Source organism: Monodon monoceros, unplaced genomic scaffold (assembly GCF_005190385.1).
Source record: "Monodon monoceros isolate NGI ecotype Baffin Bay Population unplaced genomic scaffold, NGI_Narwhal_1 Super_Scaffold_16, whole genome shotgun sequence".
Lineage (NCBI taxonomy): Eukaryota > Metazoa > Chordata > Mammalia > Artiodactyla > Monodontidae > Monodon > Monodon monoceros.
This window is the reverse complement of record NW_021703772.1, coordinates 64,803,237-64,819,314: the sequence shown is the minus strand read 5'-3', so window position 1 is coordinate 64,819,314 and position 16,078 is coordinate 64,803,237. Positions and strand designations below refer to the sequence as shown.

Here is a 16,078-nt window from a genome sequence, read left to right as displayed (position 1 = left end):
CTGAGCCTTTGAAATTATTTACCTCAGTCTCAGTGGGGCTGATTTCCCTTGACATTTTTTTGACCATCTGTAGTACATAATACAGAAATGGGAACTCTCCCTGGAAAAGATGAGGCCTTTTCTGCACTTCTTCAGTGCCACTCCATGGACTTCTCTCTGGGAGCGTATCTGTGAACTTCTCTCTGGGAGCGTATCTGGCTTCCTAGAGCTCCACAGTGTTATTTCTAGCAGAGAGCACAGCACAGTCCCCGAAGAAGGGAGGACTTGAGCAAGCTTTCTTTGCCACCTGTTCCTCCATGGTGCTGAGTGTTGTATTCCCTACAAACAGCAAATAATGGTGTTAGGGTATGTGATACCTTCACAAGTCTCAATATTTCTACTTCTTGATTCTGAACAATTCGAACTTTGAATGAGAGCAACACTGCCTCCGAAGCATCTAAGGCATTTTATAGGCATTATTTTCAGTGATTATTCTAATTATCACTTCAGCAAGTCTGAGTTATCATTGCCCTCAATTTATGGTAAAGAAAAATAGTTACAGGGAGCTTATGATATATCAAGTTCCCATAGCTCATAAGAGATGAAAGAAGATAAAAGCCCATCTTTTTTGATAATTAGAAGATTCTATCTTTTGTAAAACATGGACAGTCAGAAGCTTCATAAGAACATGTATCTCAGGCTCTTCTTAACAAAATCTCAACATGGCATAATTAGCCCATGAATATAAATATTTATACTTTATGAGGACCACATTTTTTTTCTGAATATTCAATTTAGTGTCTAGAAGAGAATTCACAGCCAGAAATCAAATACATTCCCCAAGAAATCTTCTCTGAAGTGTCTCTTTGACTTTGGAAAACTCTGTTTCCTTCTTAGTATTTCATTGATGATTGTTAAAATCGTGTATTGAAATGTCTATGGATTAGCTATCAGGTGTTGAATGCCTACTCTACCCAATACCATATTTTATATTCACCTCAAAGTGAACAATATTATCATAATTTTACAGAGGAAGAAATGGAAGCTCACAGAGATGAAATAATTTTCTCAAGTTCACTAAGCCGGAAAGTGATGAAGTTGAAATTTAAACCCAGGTCCGCCTAGCTTCCAGCCGTTTTCCACCTTGTCACCGCAACTCAACACAATCATGTGAATGTTCTAGTTGTCAAGAACTTCGTGCCCCTCAGGAAACATAAATGATTCACTCTGAGCATTTTTAGATCACCATCCATGCAAGTATACATTTTTTCACTTTATTCTTTTGCATTTTTTAGTATGATAGTTTGAATACAGAAATTTGCTTTTAACTCATTCATGCAACACTAGGGAATATTGTTGGGTTATCTCATTTTCAAAAGTTAAGGGGAAATGAAATAACAAGTGAATATAAGAATAGGAAAAGAAAACACTTTGCATGCTAACACCTAAATCTCAAATGGCACATCAGTTTTAAATTGTGTTAAAGCAGATCAGCTTTAAAGGGTTTAGCCATTAGGGAATTTTCCATTGCCAGTAATATGGTCGATTGAAACGAGTTAGAATATTTTAATAGAAGTTTTCTTTTCATTAGAATTATTTCAAGCCTGGATATAGTCTCCAACTAATAAAGATAATCATAAAATACTTTAGGGGTCTATTTAAGAAAATGAGAGCAACTGGGGCAAGCTGCAGAATTTGATTCTTGACTGAGAAGGAGAAGAAGGTGGTATTTCTGCTTTTTATGGAAAATTAACTGCCGAAATAGGATGCCAGCATGAAAATAAGGGTACAGAGCACTAAAAAGCTACATCTCAGGGGGAATTTGTGTTCAGTTCTCCCAGAGCATAAAATGCCACAGGCTTTCTTAGGCACACAGCAAGTCAGATGAACATGGTCTCTAAGGAGGTGAGAAACGAAGGGACATAATAATATGCACTGCCACTCAAAGCTCAAATAACAACATGGTTTATTTTTGCGCATGGGGAACTTCAAAACATACCTCTTTCAATTTCACAGCATTCTTTCTGTTAGGTCAATAACAAATAACAAAATAATCATGGACATGCCCAGCTTCTAAATGAGATCGGTTAAACTAAAGAAATGAGGAAACATGCATTCAAGACCCGAATCAGCTTTTCCCCTCCCTGAAGAGCCCTTCTTCCAAGAATATTAAATAATGGGGCACACACATATACAGAATATTTTCTTTAAAAAGTTGGGACCTAGGAGTTTTCATTTTGGACTCAACCAAAAATGGGGCTATGAACCAGGACTATAATTGTACTCCATTTCCTCCACTTAGAAAACAGGAATGATAACATCTAATTTAACGTGTAGGGCACAGTACAAGGTTTCACACCAAGAAGGTGAATGTGTGCTGAGTTGCTTCATACCCATTTGTACGTTCTAAGAGAGGCAAGGAGGAGCAGGCTCATTCTGAAGAGAAATAACATAACAGGCATGGGACAGGTTGAAGGTCTACCCATAGTTGACAGCAACATTGTTTCCAGCCCCAGAAGAATAGGTGACAGCGTTTACTTGGCTGTGACAGTGTTGGCTTGGCCGTCCAGGCTCACCAGCCTCTCTGGCAGAGCACAGGCACCAGACAGCATCATCTGAAGGGACCTGATTCTGGCTGCAGGGAGACCCAAGGTCCCGGTGGCTGAGCTCTCCTGAGTCCTGCAGCTATATCATGGCCCACTAGTTGCATTTGTGAGCAAAAGCCCTCTTTTTGAATTAATATGTTTGTCAAATTCTTTGATAATATAGTAAAGATTGGTAGGCGCATTTATTACATTAGGTTATCTACAGAAATCCTAAAGACCGTCTTTTATTTTGAGAACATTTCTTACTGCATGCCTCCTCCATTCCTAGCCCTCTGCAGGGCACTAAGAGGAAAAGACGAAAGATGGTAGAGACATACCCTTGTTCCTGAGGGCCATGGCATCCGTTTCAGGAATTCTAAAGAAGAAATGTTGGGGAGAATTTTAGTACACATCACAGGTTTAGAGATAAAATTCAAGAAGTCTTTATATCATTCTGGAACTAAAGTCAAAGTGAAGAATGGCCTTAAGTGGTGGACCTAGAATTAAAGAAATCAAATGTAACATAAAATAAAACACAGAGAGAATGATCTTGAGGGTCAGTGCTATTTATGTGTTTATGGTTTTTTGCTTTAGGTCTTTCTGCCAGAGAATTCTTTGGGACTTTGTGCCTTGATTTGTATTGGCTTGTCAAGAGACAGATAAGGCTTATGTTCATTTCACCTGAGGACCTAAAAATCTGTCAGAATTTAATAACATTGACCAGAATGCAGACAGAGTCATAGTGGGAACGTATTTGCAAAAGTCAGAATTTCAAGAATGAATCTCACTTTGGTCAGGAGGTTATAAATTAACTAGGAAAACTTTTGCCTACGGCTTAGTCTCAGAAGCTACGGCCTGCATACCTTATATCACATGTGAGCCTTACTTCCAAAGCAGAGTCGACATGGTGAGGTAAACGCATTCAAAAATTGTGATGCACAGCTACTCTGATAGTTATCCTGTTAAATTCATCCAATAAGTGAGAGACTTATCGGTCTCTCACTAAGGAGAGACCACCTTAGTGGTAGTTAGTAAGAACGTTTCTGTCTGGCTGTAGAGACACAACTAGTTGAATAAGTCTGTTGTTGTTAAAGCTACTGAGGAGCTTACTTTAATAGATGTATTCAATGACCAGTTATATCCTTATTGCTCTAAGTGTACTATATTAGTTTGCTAGGGCTGGCATAACAAAATACACAGATTTGGTGACTTAAACAACAGAGATTTATTTTCTCACAATTCCAGAGACTGAAATCCAAGATACACTTGCTGACAGGGTGGATTCTCTCCTTGGCTTGCAGATGGCCACCCGCTGGTGCCTCCTCTTGTGGTCATCCCTCTGCATGTGCACGCCTGGTATCTATTAGGGAGACCAAATTTCCTCTTCTTATAAGGACCCCAGTCTGATTGGATAAGGTCCACCCTAAGGGCCTCATTTTAACTTAATCGCTTCTTTAAAGGCCCTATCTCCAAATACAGTCACATTCTGAGCTACAGGGCATTGAGGCTTCAACATACGAACTGGGGACAGGGGGAGGGCCACACAATTCAGCCCATAACAGTAGTAAGTGAAATGGGTTAATTAATGTGATTGGATGTGGTATCTGTGTGCACCATAGTAGAACAGGAGACTGTAGGATTACTTGGGAAAAAAGTACCTATAGGAGTGACATGGATGATGTTAATTTTATTGCTGTACAGTCAATAAGCATTGATAAAAGCAATTTGAAAGTTATAAAAATCATTGATTCATTTTCTCCCCTGGAAAATGGTAGCTTCTATTCTGTTATTTAATATTTAAACCCATGCTGGAAGGAGTAATAGAAATACCATAATAACTGATGATCAGTTTTAAAAAAGGAAATTTTTTATAGCACTTTAGCAAAAATGCATATATTCTTGCTTACAGACAATAATTTTAATACTCCAATTGTTTATTTCATGTGTCATAGATTTTTTTAAGTTTAAAGTTTTAAAATTGTGATAAAATTGCTTTGCATTAGACTGCTGAGTTGTATCTAAAAGAATATTTTTAAAGTATTGGCAGTAAAGTTTTGAGTTATCCTGTGTAGTATATAAATTTTGTTTTTCCTTCTCTCCCCAAAGGAGTTAGCCTGGTTTTTTTTTTTTGTTTTGTCTTGTTTTGTTTTTAATGTCTGCCCTTTCACTCTATCTCACATGTCTTTACCATCTCTGGACATTTCTAGATTGTATTGAGTTCTAAGTTTTTATGTGAATATAAAATTCAAAAATTATTTGAATCCATTCAACAGATACTGAGTATCTGCAGTGTTCAAGGAAAGCAGTGTGTTAGATGTCATGTGGACTATAAAGATGAAGAAAGCTTAACCTTAATGAGCTGACAGTGTAATGGGGAAAACAAGATGTGTCAAAAATGAGTAGATTATTTTGTAATAAATTTAAATGTCGCATAATCTATAAAAATATTGAATCATTATGCTGTATACTTTAAACTAGCATAATATTGTAAATCAACTATACTTCAAAAACAAGACAAAAATTTTTTTTAAAACTCCAAAAAAAAAAAAATGAGTAGAATGCAAAGCAGAGTGAAAAAGAGGCATCAAGGAGATTGCAAGTACTGGAGGAGTTCTGATGTGGGAGGGATTGCTTTTCACTGTGGCATTAGGAGAAAGCTTCCTAAAGCAAGAGCCACTTAACCCTCATGTGAAAAGACAGTTGGAATTTCTATAGGAAAATATGGCAAGTGGGCGTATGGGGGAGAGTGTTTTTAGTCAAACATGTATGAACACAGGTGGAGAAGCAGAAAGTGCAGAGATGATTTAAGTATTTACCTTAAGGTAAGTAGGTATTTAGGTAAATACCTCAAAGGTACTTACCTTTGAGAACAGCCAGAGGGATGGGCTAGCATAGGCAGATGGGGCCCGGTGGAGCCATATTAAAAGGTTCTAAATGCCAAGTTACTGAGAAGTTATTGGGAAATCATGCAGCCCAGTTAATTCACCTGATAAACCCAACATTGAAAATATTTATCAAGTGTGATTAAATGAGGGAGTTAGCCAAGATTTCTTTTGACCCTTCTTGAGCAGTGGCACGCAATAGAGTGTGTTATGTGGTAACATTCATCACGCTTTCCCCATCTAATTATTGAATTTGCCTATTTTCTACTTCTGTTCCTGGATGCTATGTGAATATAAAATGTCATGAGATTTTAAAAATTCAGCTCGATGTTTGTTAAATGCCTGCAATGTATAAGGCATAATGCTACTAAAGGTCTAAGGAGGAATAAGGCACATTTATAGCTGTAAAGGAGTTGATACTGTCATCCCATTCTAACCCATATTATTTCAATTTGGGGGGTTGATTAATAAATTACAGTAGGAAGACAGGTTTATGCAGCAATTAAAAATATCAGCTAAGAATCAGACAGATCAGCATTTGAGACCAAGGTCTAGCACTTAATACTGTGTGGACTTGGGCAAATTATTCAAGTTACTTAAGCTCTCTAACTTTAGAGGAATTCCCTGGCGGTCCAGTGGTTAGGACTCTGAGCTTCCACTGCACGAGGCACAGGTTTGATCCCTGGTCAGGGAACTAAGATCCCACATGTAGGGCAGTGCAGCCAAAAAAGAAAGAAAGAAAGAAAGAGCGAGCTCCCAATGGCCAAAGCAGAAACAGTTTGAACAACAAAATAAACAATGATGTAGTATTGCATTGCAACTCAAAGTATTAAAACAAGCAAAAAAGATAAGTACTTCAGAGTATTGTTTAAAGTATCAAATAAAAATATGCATATAGAGCAGAACCTTTAGCCCAAAGTAGTATTCAGGAAATGCTGGCCTATAAGATTTCTTCAAGGAGTGTTTCTCTCCTCCAGTTTTCTGAAAATGCCCTACATCCTTGGCATTCATGGCCTTCACTCTTCATTGGCTGCTGCTGGCAGCCACGTACAGTTGTGCAGGTTGTAATCTGCTTACGGTCACACATCTAGGGAAAGAGGTGCCCAGCAAAACTAAGATAGAATCGTGTATCTCTTGTGACATTTTCCAGCAGGTGGCAGTAACATGTTCTGGTCTAACAAAATCAATATAGTATGACAACTTTCTGACAGGTGGAATAATGTGTCTGGAAGAGAAGGCACCTTTTTCTGATGAGCTCAAGGCACCGAGTGGACTGGGAGTGGCCCTGCTTCTGACTGTTCCTCCTCTACTGCCTTCCCCAGATAACCTTCCTTCGCCTGTCTCCTGCCAGTGAGGTTCTTTCTCAGCTCTCTGCACTTATTCCATATACTCTAATTGGGTAATTTAATACACTCTTACTGTTGTGACTCAGCTTGTCGCTAGTGAGTCCTCAATCTTTCACTCTAGCACAGGTTTCTCTTTTGAGAAATGTAGCTGCCTCCTGGATGACTTCATCTGGATGTCTCATGGGAAACTCATATTCCACATGTCAAAGGCCTCATTCACAGAGGAGGCTGCACCTACCAACCCCTCAAAAATGAAACCCAGGCATAATTTTTAAAGCAAGATAACGCTGTTGTTTTTTATCAATATTTTCATGGAACGGTTAAATTTCACCTTCATGTGTGAAATATGTACCAGGAGAAACAGAAGCCCCTGTGGCTTCCATCCGGAGTAATATTGCCCCAAAACCGTTAGGGTGTGGTATATGCTTGATCTCCCAGGATCCCTCCTAGATCACCTCACGTTTTGTGGTGGGTCCGGAAGGAACCCTGAAATTGGCCTTAACTTCTTTGGGTTTGGAAAAGAAATTCGTCCTGTTTTATTAATTTTATACAACCATCCAAATTAGAATATCTATGAGCTATGCTAGACTTCATTCACTCCTCTACTACCTTTACCTTATAAATTACTAATTTTATGTGTAAATATTATACCTTTTTAGTGTGCTCTCTTTCTACTCCCCTCTCACTAGTCTGTTGTAGGCTTATTCCGTCCCTCAAATGGAAATTTTAATAAGCTCCTTATTATACTTACTATATAAGATAGTCATCTTATTCCATTATTATATATTTTTCATATACTTGACAGATATCTATCTAAAGTATGAATTTAATCTTGTTACCCCTATTTCATTCACTTTCAAGGATTCCTGTTACCTACAGGATGGAATTCAACTTCAGTCCATGAATCAGCTCTGACATAACCTTTTTTTTTTTTTTTTTTGTGGTATATGGGTCAGCTCGCTCTGACCACATCTTAAAGAAATTCTCCCTCTGTCTGTCCAGGATGCCTGCATTTCCTTATCATTACACACTCTTTTTTGTGTTACAAGGGTCAATTGATGTACTTTCTCTGTCACTAGACTATGAGCTTCTTGAGGACCCAACCTGCATCTTAATCATCTTTGTATTCACAGTGCCTAGAACAGTGCTTGAGACATAATAAATGTTCAAAAGTATGTTGAATGGATGAAAGATGCTGTGGAATGGAATGATTGAAGGAACTTCGTAGAGAAGGCTGCACTGAGTTGTGTTACGAGGGAAATGATATTTTTAATACGGGGGGCTGGGGCTTCCGTCATGGCACAGTGGTTAAGAATCTGCCTGCCAATGCAAGGGACGCAGGTTTGAGCCCTGGCCGGGGAAGATCCCACGTGCTGCGGAGCAACTAAGCCTGTGCGCCACAACTACTGAGCCTGCACTCTAGAGCCCGGGATCCACAACTACTGAGCCCACATGCCACAACTACTGAAGCCTGCGCACCTAGAGCCCGCAACAAGAGAAGCCACGACAATGAGAAGCCCACGTACCACAGCAAAGAGTAGCCCCCGCTCGCGCAACTAGAGAAAGCCCGTGCACAACAACAAAGACCCAACGCAGCCAAAAATAAATAAATTAATTAATTAATTAAAAAAGAAAAAATACACAGAGGGAGGAGGTAAAACCTTCCAGGAAAGGGGTTGGGAAAAAGGGATTATAAACCTTCAGGAGAATTGTTCATTCATGAAGTCTTCAAGCCATGATTGGAGTTCACCTTTTCCCTCAAGTCAGCAGAATTCATCATGAGGAGGTTTCTTCACTTGTCTCTTGTATTTTGATAATTTCCCTTTCTTTCTGGCCTTTTCTTTATGTCGGCATAAAACTTCCTTTTTATTTCTCTAAAGGCAAGGACCCACTGAGTCGGGAATGTACATGAGCTAGCTCAGCACTTTAAATATAGACAAGTCCAAACATTCTCATTTTATTAGTCCCTGCTCACCTTCCACCCCCTCCCACCTCAGTGACCTTGTCACTCATGAACCCGTACTGAGAAGAAAAAATACAAAGTAATAAGGCAAACCACTTTCCTTTGAAATGCCTGGGAAGATGTTCTGACCATTTTAGGTGATCTTATATAGCTCCATGTTCTCTTGGGGAGTAGATGCTAGATTGTGATTAAAAGTTGGCATTTTCCATTCTGACACTTTTAAATATACATATTTTTTCTTCTAAGATAATAATTATATATCATGTTAAAGAAATAAATGTATGTTAAAAAAAAAGGTTTTCATTCTCTTTTAAGCTTAAATTTCTCCTATTTTCCATGTCTTTCCTGGTTTCAAGGTGTTTTAAAGCTAGAAAAGATTATAAACATTATTGAGAGATTTTATTTATTTGGATATTATTTAAACCAGAGCTTGCACCAGTGCTTCTGGAGCTACCTGTCCATCATCAGCAACCTCCTCTCTACCCTCAACCTCTTCCACAAGTGCTTTCTCTACTTTCTTGCCTTAACAGGAGCAGGACTCTCCCTTGAAAAAGCATCATCCTTGAATCCTCCTTGTGTATTTTGAGGCCATTGTTCTTTCTGGCCACTCCTCTCCCACTCTCTTGTTAAAAACTGTGATCATCTGAGGCTCATGGCAGTCAGGTGTACCATCTTGTCCCCCTTCATCACTGTTATTTATTAAATTTCAGTTAAGGTTCCCTCGCTTACCAGGGAGGCTGAGACTTAACTTACAGTCTTTCTCAGCCTTCCAAGCCCTTCCATTAACCTGAGATATCATAGCCTCTGAGTTCCTAGCTTTCCTCTTATTTAACAACTTTTTCCTCTACTCCACTTTAGCTTCCATTTTTATGGTCACAAATGGATCCTAGCGACTGTAACTGTTCTACTTCCCAAACCAGTAAAGTGAACAGCTCATTTGCCTTTCTTTCCAATTTGCTTTGCCAAGTATTCACAGTACATACAAGTGTTCTTTAAACTCACCAAGAGTGAGTGTGTTGATCCTTTTTCTGTCTTCTGATCCACCGTTCCTTTACTTTCTTCCCTTTCGATCCGTCTTGCATGCCATGGTGTATCATTTCAATCACTCTCTTATTTCTCTTGATGGTAACCTAAATTCCCTAATACCTCTCCCCTCCCACACCTTAGACTACCCTACAATACCCATTTTCTTTTTATTTTTTCCTCACAAAACCTCTATCTGGCTGAAGTCAGCAGCTATCCACTTTCTCATTGTCTAAAGTAGAACTGTGGAGAAATTTCAGACAAATTCACTCAATAACACCTAACAATAGCCCTGTAAACTTGACATTACTAACCTCAAATGGGCACCCAGTGCTGCATTAGGCATGGCCATTTCTGTCTGCTCATCTCACTTCCCATACCCCACAGCAATGAAATTAAACTTTCTTCACTGTCTTCCCAATACTCCTCCCAGTTTCTTCAGACCTCACATCCTAACAGAGAAAACAGACAATTTCAGATTGGTATGTCCCTGTCTTCAAGCTTCCAAGCATACAAATCACCTATATCTATGGTAACTTCACCTTCCTTCCCATCAGTGACAACCAGAATGCTTTATGTTCTCCTATCTTTGTGTTATATTTGATTCCGCGCTTTGGATGCCATCTTCTTGCCCCTCTTAGGGATTTTACATCACTGATTTTTCCTTCTCTCCTCAGCACAGCCAACCTCTCCAACTCACTAATCCCTTCAATTGACTTTTCAACATATGCAAGTCTCTCTCTTTACCACCAACATAAGCAAAACACGTCTCTCAAGTTACTGCTCTATTTCTCCCCTTCACTTTAACACTAAACTATTCAAGAAATTATCTTCACCCGCTATCTGTCAGTCAACCCTTCACCAGTTCGATCTGCCTTCCAGTCTTTTTACTTCCACGAAAACAGTTTTGCTCTACAGTTTATATGCACGTTGCTAAACTCAAAGGATATATTATATTTAAGTTCCTATCTGATTTCTACTCTCAGTAAGAATTAAATATTGTTAACAATATTCTTCGCTTCTAATTTTCTTCCATCCTTCTTCTTGTCTGCTTTTGCTCCTCTGCCATCGTATTAAATGTCAGCATTTCTCAAGGCTTGGCTCTGGACGTTTTCCTCATCACACTTGAAGCAACTTCATTCACACCTCCTGTTTCAATTACCAACCACTATAACTCAGATGACTCACAAATTACTTGTTCAGTTAAGACCTCTCCACTGAGCTCCAGGACTACCAATCCAGTGTCTTTTGAACATCTTGGTACCCAATTCATGGTCTTTCCTTCCTCCCAAATCAGGCTTCTTCTGGTGCTCTGACATTATTTAATCATACCACTCAGTTAGCTGTGTACGCCAGAAAGAAAAATGAAATTCTCTGTCTTTCTCAAACCTCAGATTCAGCCCATTATCCAGTCTTGTCAGTTTTACATCCGAAATAGCTTTCAACTTAGTTCACTTCTCTTTATTTCCATCACCACTCTTTGTCGTTGCTTGCCTGGAGCACTACCATACTCTCATAATTGATCTTCTCATGTACATATTGACCTTCCGCCAGTCCATCCAGCTCTTGAGCAGTGGCTCTCAACCAAGGGTGACCTTTGCTCCCCACCGGAGATTTGACAATGTCTGAACACACCTTAATGGTCACAGCTAGGGGGCAGCGTTACTAGCATCTAGCGGGCAAAAAGGAGGAAGGCTGCTAAACATCCTACAATGTACAGAATAGGCCCCTCACAAGAAAGAATTATCTGGTTCAAAATGTCAGTGGTGCCAGTGAAGGGACATACAAACTATTATGATCTTAGCTGAGTGAGGAGTTACTGAAGAATTTTCAGCCATTTGTGTGTGTGTGTGAGTGTGTACATTTGCACACATGACAGAATCAGGCCTGCAGCGTGAAAAGCTCAGCCTACCTCTAGAGTCGATTTTGCCAAAGTAGGATATTTATCCTTCAAATATCAGCTGAAGATCTTTTCCCCAGGGTGGCTTTTTATGACTTTCCTCACTAGGCTAATTCCTCTATTTTAGGTGCTCAGAGTGTATGTATCTCTCCTTCGTAATCTGTACATAGTTGCATATTTACATTTATTTATGTGCTTTACTACGCTTTGTCTCCCTTACTAGACTGGAAGCTACAACAAATGAATCATAATCCTTTATTTTGTTTTATTTAATTTCAAATGAAATTGCACTACTAATGGTTGATTGTTGGAGGTTAGATGTTCAGTGACTAAATCTCTTCCTATAACGTATGAGAAAACTTAGTCCCAGATGTATCAAGTGACCTGAAGAAAGTCACGCAGCTAATAAGTAGTGAAGGGAAGGCTTGAATCCAGGTTTCTCATAATCAAAAGCTGTGGTGTTTTTCCCCTCTAAAGTGGTGTTGGGTGCATTTGTTTAAGCCTGTAGATTTTCACTCAGAGTAAATCTTTTGTAGAAGCACAGTGCATAAAACAGATTAAAAGATTTTAAAGCAGATCATTGCTTTGATTAGAGATAGCTCAATTCAACCTTATCTAAGAAGTTCTTTTCTACACAGGCCCCTTCTTACCACTTGCCAGGGTGCTAAGGAACTTGCCACGGACTGACTTGGATCTGATGATCAAGGAGTAGAAATGGGTCTACTATTTTCGTTTGTGGATTGTCTGCGGGACCCCTTACTGCCTCAATATGTGAGGTACTTTTGATAGTTGTGAATTCGGAGTTGAGAATATCAATATAGCATAAGTTAGTGTCATCACTGCCTGAAATTTGCTTAAATGATTTTACCAAATCACATTTCATGTTTCTATACGAAACAGAGAGACGATACTTTCACATTATCTATCAACTTCGTGGACCATGTTCAGCATTCCGCCCTTTGTCAAAACAAAAATTTTCTGAACAAGAATCACTACTTTTTGAGGCATCTTGATTTTTTCTTTATTTAACTTAGTTTATTTTTGCCAGTGCTAGGAATTGGACTAAATTGCTGAAACAAGAGCAAATAAACATATCGCATCAATTTCATAGAGTCACTTCATGTGACAGTGGGAGAGGACACCAGACTGAACTGAGTTGGGAATTCTGTGCTCGTCCACTAGCTCAGGAGCTCATGCCACATGCCGTGGCTTGTCTGACACTGTGTCTTGACAACATAAAGCAAACTGCTGTTATGAACCTTTGGGTTTTTGCTAATAGTTGGAAACACAAATGTTAAAGGCAATGCCTTGAAAAAAATGGAAACTTCTTTTCCTTTGTTTTACTCCTGTAAATGTTTTTAGTTCCAGTTAAACATTCACAGTAAAGATAGTATATATCATATACTGGGGGTGGGGGGGATATTTAAAGATGAGATGATTAAACACATTCCAATATTTTCTAATTATATATTGTATGTATGTAGTATATATATTATGTATGTAGTATCTGTATATATATATATATATATATATATATATTCTGTGTGTGAAAATTAGAAAACATAAACATGCTAAGAAGTTAAGAGGTTATTTATCTGAAAGCATTGCCTTTCTAACCATATCATAGATACAGGAAATATACCTACTCTAAGAAATGTTTTAGAGTTTTTAGCTGTCTCTCAAACTTAACTCATTCATGCCAGTGTATTTAAAATGTAACAAAAGTGAAGAGCAATTTATCACATCTTTGTCTGAATGGTTGTTGTTTAGAAAATACCACCTCATGTACAAAAATATAAAACTTGTGAGTAGCTATTTTCAATGTATTTTCAATGTAGTTTTCAATGTATTACTTGATTTAAAAAAATACACTTTGCTTCTCAAGTTGTCTTGGCTAATTTACTTATTTTTCAAAATTTTTTATTCAAAATAATTAGTCTGATTGATTGGTTTGTTTTATTGGATTGTATTAATTTATAAAATAAGAAATACTAGACTCCCTGTATTCGAAATATCCTTTATACTTTTTTCCATTGGGAAACTTTTCTCTCTCCAATTTTGAATTACTGTCTCAAAGAAGTAATTTCATGATCTCCTATGAACTGCCAAACTGTACTTTTGTATGGTAGCTGAATAGGTTTGGGAGCTCTGTAATTACTAAGTTTATCACCATAGGATGAGCATGACATTAAAGAAAAACTCATTTCCTTCTGTCTTAAGCATATAATGTTGATATACAGCTATTTTTTGAAATCCCTTATGGACGTTTCTCAGGCCTTAGGAAGTTGCATCTATTAACTTATATTATGTTGTATTTTGACTCTTATTTCCACTTTCTCTCTTTTATGAGAGCAAAAAAAGCCACATGAAAGAAAAGCTAATTCAGAAGTGGAACCTGTGGCAGAAAAGTAAACTAAGCGTCAGATATGTGTTTGCCATTCTTGGCAAAGTTATCAACATTTTACCCGAAGCATATTGGAAAGCATCACTCATAGAAACCTCCTCCCTCCCTCACTCCCGCCTTCTAAACCCCCTAAAAACCACATCTGTTTCCCACTGATAGCTTTAACACACATCCCTTTAATGTCTTCTAACAGGAAGTGGAAATTGAGAGAAATTTGTATTCACCAACATTTAAGAGTCAGCCTGGGAGCCAGTCCGATGATTCTGTGAAAGATTCAGACAAGAAAGGTGAGGAAACACCTTTTGACAAGATGTCACCTGAAAGTGGTCACAGCCACATCTTTGAAGGTTAGCATAATATTTTGATGTGATTTCTTGGCATTATATATTATACAGCATGAGTGGTTAATAAATAAAACCTTAAAAAGTTTTGTTTAAAAATTGGGAAGGAATAGCTCAAGAAACACAATTCAGGGGGAAAAAAGGAAGGTATATTTAAATACTTCTCTCTATACCATATTTGCTTTAATTTTTAAAAGTAAAATATATATTTTAATTAAGTATAAATCAGTACAATAAGCATTTTCTGTATTATGCTTTTGGAGCAATGCATTTGACCGTCATTTGACTTTTCCTTTTGTGAAAGAAAGGAAAACATATTTGTCTCTCTGTCTATGGGAAATAAAAGGATAAAATATAAGTAATTGTTGATGGCAAAACAAAAAAAATTTAATGCCTTCAGCATCTCTTTTTCAGACAATTAAACTTAATGTGCTTAATGAATTCAGAATAAAAAGTGACATGAGAGTGTCATAATTTAAGGGAAAACCTCTTAAATTTGATTGTTTTACAAATGTCATTAAAAAGTCACTAGCTCATATGTTAGAAATTACGCTATCAATATAATTTCAACTATGACAGAAGTGCAAAATATAAATAATTTATTATAAAATACAGATATCATTTATCATTTCTGATTAGTCACATTCTGGGTTTTTCCATTTTAGCCAAGTAATGCATATTATAGTATTTGTGATGTTTGTTAAAGATCATAATTAGTACAAATTTTAGGACATTCTTTGATATATATATTTATATATAGCCAGCCATCAAGTTACCAGTCAACATGAGCAATGTGGAATAGTCTTTGGAATATGACAGACAGGTCACAATTTTGGAAAGCAAATGATACTCTACTTTAAAACTTTGCTGTTCAAAATGTCTTCTGTGAATCAGACCAGGAGCATCACCTGGAGGCATATTAGAAATGCAGAACCTTCGGCCCCTCACCAGTCCTACTGAATCAGAATCAGCATGTTAACAAGATCCTCAAATGATTAGTGTGCACGTTAAAGTTTGAGAAGCTACACTCTATGATAGTACAGGCTGAACCTCAGAATGATTTACATATGATTTAGCCCATTCTGTTTCCAATTGGTTTAGGTATGTAATTTGCGGTGGGAGGTGGTGTGGAAAGAATAAAGGGGAGTTTTCTAAGGATGGGCCAAGCGTGGTCTCTAAATACCTTCAAATTAGAATCTCAATCTCTCTTTTTCATTTTCAATTAATTTTGGTATGCCCAATTGATACCCTAATAGGATTAGTATCAGTCTTGAAGAATTTACTCCACATATTTCTAGCCTTGTGATTAAACTTTGTGTGCACTTGGCTGAATGGAAAAGAATTAGATTAGCAGAGGCCAAAAACAGGGAAGCTTTAGGGAATGATTTATGTTCTGATGATGCTGGCCTGTGGAGATCTTAGCACAGGGAGGTGTATATGAGGTTGGCAAACTGATCAAAGTTACATGAGATAAACAACTCTCATCTCACCCTACTTCTCCTGTCCCGTGTTTTCTTTGGTTCCCCTGCAAAGCTTCTTAAGAGTCTCTTTAATTTACAAGCTTAGGAAAGGCAGTCTTGGAGGGCAGCTATAATTTAGTTTCAAGATATGACTTAGAGGGGAGGAGTCAAGATGGCCGTGTGGGAAGATGTGGA

The 16,078-nt window shown here is 37.9% G+C and overlaps 1 protein-coding gene across 2 annotated transcripts in view; it reads left to right on the top strand.

Moving 5' to 3' along the window:
* Positions 1-16,078, top strand: part of XIRP2 (xin actin binding repeat containing 2) — a 289,739-nt gene that overhangs the window by 173,481 nt on the left and 100,180 nt on the right. For both annotated transcript variants that reach the window (XM_029225394.1, XM_029225392.1), the window contains exon 2: positions 14,276-14,429. In XM_029225394.1, coding sequence (XP_029081227.1) covers positions 14,276-14,429 — 154 coding nt within the window. The remainder of the gene's footprint in view (positions 1-14,275; positions 14,430-16,078) is intronic.